Source organism: Atta colombica, unplaced genomic scaffold (assembly GCF_001594045.1).
Source record: "Atta colombica isolate Treedump-2 unplaced genomic scaffold, Acol1.0 scaffold307, whole genome shotgun sequence".
Lineage (NCBI taxonomy): Eukaryota > Metazoa > Arthropoda > Insecta > Hymenoptera > Formicidae > Atta > Atta colombica.
In genome coordinates this window covers 60,525-63,777 of record NW_017259412.1, presented here as the reverse complement: position 1 = coordinate 63,777, position 3,253 = coordinate 60,525, and the positions used below count along the sequence as shown (strand labels likewise).

Genomic DNA, 3,253 nt, shown 5'->3' with positions numbered 1-3,253 from the left:
TTGGAAAGCAAACTTATATATATTTATATATACATATATATGCATGTATGACACACACACGATATACGTACGTATACATACAAATATTGTCTATTACTATATATACTAATTTCAATATATAATTGATATACATATATATGGAATTAAAAAAATTAGATCGCGCGCGCGCGCGTTTTGATATAAACATATCATAATTTAACTCTAACAACAAGTATCCATAGTTGTTATATAAAGCTATATAATTTCGTTCAATTATATATCATATCTAGTAATAATACAAATAAGGCCGTTTGCTCAATATATTACATTTCAAAAAACGCTCTATAATTACAGCAAAATATATTATATAACATTTTTTCTTTTTTTTTTTGTGATTCCCTATCAAAATGTTAGCGAAACAAGTATGATTCAAATAATACATTCATTTGTTTTTCCTTAAAGAAACATCAATAGTTCATTGGAAGAAAATATCCTAAGGTAGGACATACGCGAGTTTAATTTAATTTTGGCACAATATATCTGCAAATAGAAAGACACTTCCAGCAGAAAGTAATATGTATTCAGTCAATTTGATTTCCATTCATCGCTAAGATAAAACTTGGCATTTGTATTTTGTAAAGATTCTAATATAGAAATTTACTATTTAATATAGAAGTTTACTTTATCAAACTTATATAAGATAAAACAAAATAATGTTTTTCCCAAAAAATATTCCATCTGTATTTGAAAAAATACAAGAATGATAAAATTTTCTTTCTTACTTAATAATTATTCACGAGTAGTGTCAAAACATTAAATCTGATACTAAATGGAATATGAATGATACAATATTCGCTAGATGTATATTCGAACTCGTTATGTAATTAGCAATATAACTGCGTTATATTAATATCTGTTAATATAATGTAATATAATATCATATTTTTTGTCTTATTTTTAATATGTAACACATTCATAATATATGAATGAAGTCTTATATGGCCGTCAGGTACTTAAAAATCTTTCTTTTTCATTCGTTTTAATACATACCATTTAATTCACTACGCTTTTTTATAGCGTTTATTGCGTTTATACATTATATATACACGATTTCTGTTTACTGAGAGAAACATTTGAAATAATTACGAGAAAACGTCTAGTTAATAGACCAGCACACACGCAAATCACGATTAAAAAATAAATTTCTTATCAAAGTCTGAAAATACATAATATATAGGCATATACATAAATTAAATAATATCCCTCTATCGTAAAATATTTACCCTTCATAAAACTATACATTTTAGAATATTTAATATTTGGAAGAAACACTGTAAAAAACAGTATACCACTCTTACAATTCTATATGAGGCTTTAGTATATTAGATAATTGTGGCATGCTATCGGTAGATGGTCCAAGAATATTCGTCGAGTCTGTTTCAGGAAATACATGGTTCAGAATCGCGTAATAATGAAATCCAGCCGCCGCAGCTACGAAAAGATGCCAAATTGCATGCGCGCAAGGTATACGACCATCCGATTTGAAAAATACTAAGCCAAGAACATACATCAGCCCACCCAGTTTCAATTCCGTAATATTGTAATAATTATACTGTAAAAATATTTATCATAAATTAATCGAGATATTATTAAGATAAGATTTTAAATCATATGAAATTATGTATAAAATATATTTTGCTTGAACAAAATATTTCTCGTGTTCATTCTCTTCTAAAATGAAATTCAAGCAATTATAAGCAATCTAAATACAATTTTACTTTACTTACAACATTAAGGATCGCAACGCTAGGTCCAATACCCATAACCACATAGAAAATAGTTTCGAGCATCTTGTATCTCTCGTGAAAGATCTGCTGATAGAGGATACCCATTACAGCCATGATCCAAACGACATATCGCATCGCGAACAAAAGCTCATCGTCTGAGAAGTGTTCTATATTTAACCATGGAAAGTAACTGGCTGCTATGAAGATGTAAATCATAGCACGATCGCAACGATGCAATGCATCTTTTAGTTGTCTAAAATATTATGCGCGATGAATGTCATGTTTACTATCTTACGTGTCTCAAAAAATTTGAAAGAAATAAGAATGGTAAAAAACTATGATTAAATACCTGTTATGATTGCAATAGTGCACACTGTGGAAAAAAGTCGATACTGCAAAGACAAGGATCAAGGAAGTGCCGTATACGCAAGCTGAAACAAACTGAGCCCATGTTGACGAACGGCGTATAAGCTCGATACTGCCAATTACCGAAGGTACAATCCATATTCCGTGAGTTGCCACATTTGCCATATGTTCGATGGATGTAGGAGTATATGCCTCATTTATGCATGCTCTCGGATTCATCCACTTTATCCTATAAGCCAATTCATAATTGCATACTTTGTCCTTTTTTCTACTTGCTTTCTTAATTGTAAAATTTACTAAATTAAATTTCATAAATTTCGTTTAAATTATATTGAAGAAAAATAATGGGATAAAAATAATAGAATTACATATCTCCTTTAATATAATACAATTATATTTTATTTTCAAAATACTATGAAAGACATCGATAAAACATCGTTAAAACCAATAATTCCATAACAATTCGTTTTATCATATTTGTACATAATATATTGTATTGATCAGTATTAATGTGATAGAAAACTTACATGAAAAAAACATGCTCAGTTATTATATAAAATGAAAGAAGATTAGTGAAGATTACATAAAAGGAAATTTAATCAAGCACCCATACAAAGCAGATAATGAAATTAGGGAATTCTGCAATATTTGCTATACCATATATATAGATGACAACGTGTATTTTTATTAAATTTAATTGTGATATCTATCCATGAGTCTCTAAAGAAAATTTAAATTTTAAAATTTAAAATTTTCTTTAGAGACTCATGGATATCATGACTAAATTTACAAACAAAAGTACATGCTATCCCAAGTTACTTACACTGTCACAAGTCACTTACATTTGCAGTATATTAGGTTTAAATATGTAAGTACATAGTACATACAGTGCAGTAATAAATTAAAGGCGTAAAAAATTAAAGATTAAGTTTAGTAAAAATTAAAGATTAAATTATACTACAATATATTTCTCTCTCTCTCTCTCTCTCTCTCTCTCTCTCTCTCTCTCTCTCTGCGCGCGCGCGCGCGTGTGTGTGTGTGTGTGTGTGTGTGTGTGTGTGTGTGTGTGTCTCATAAAGCTCATTTTTTTAAATCTCCTAAGCATTATGACAAAGTACATG

The 3,253-nt window shown here is 28.8% G+C and overlaps 1 protein-coding gene across 5 annotated transcripts in view; it reads right to left on the bottom strand.

The window, feature by feature from the left end:
• Positions 1-1,246: 1,246 nt before the first annotated feature.
• Positions 1,247-3,253, bottom strand: part of LOC108690306 (monocyte to macrophage differentiation factor 2) — a 3,328-nt gene continuing 1,321 nt past the window's right edge. For all 5 annotated transcript variants that reach the window (XM_018197528.1, XM_018197527.1, XM_018197525.1 and 2 more), the window contains 3 exons: positions 2,116-2,361; positions 1,767-2,019; positions 1,247-1,591 (listed from right to left, as the gene is read on the bottom strand). In XM_018197528.1, coding sequence (XP_018053017.1) covers positions 1,334-1,591; positions 1,767-2,019; positions 2,116-2,351 — 747 coding nt within the window. In that variant the 5' untranslated portion in view covers positions 2,352-2,361 and the 3' untranslated portion in view covers positions 1,247-1,333. The remainder of the gene's footprint in view (positions 1,592-1,766; positions 2,020-2,115; positions 2,362-3,253) is intronic.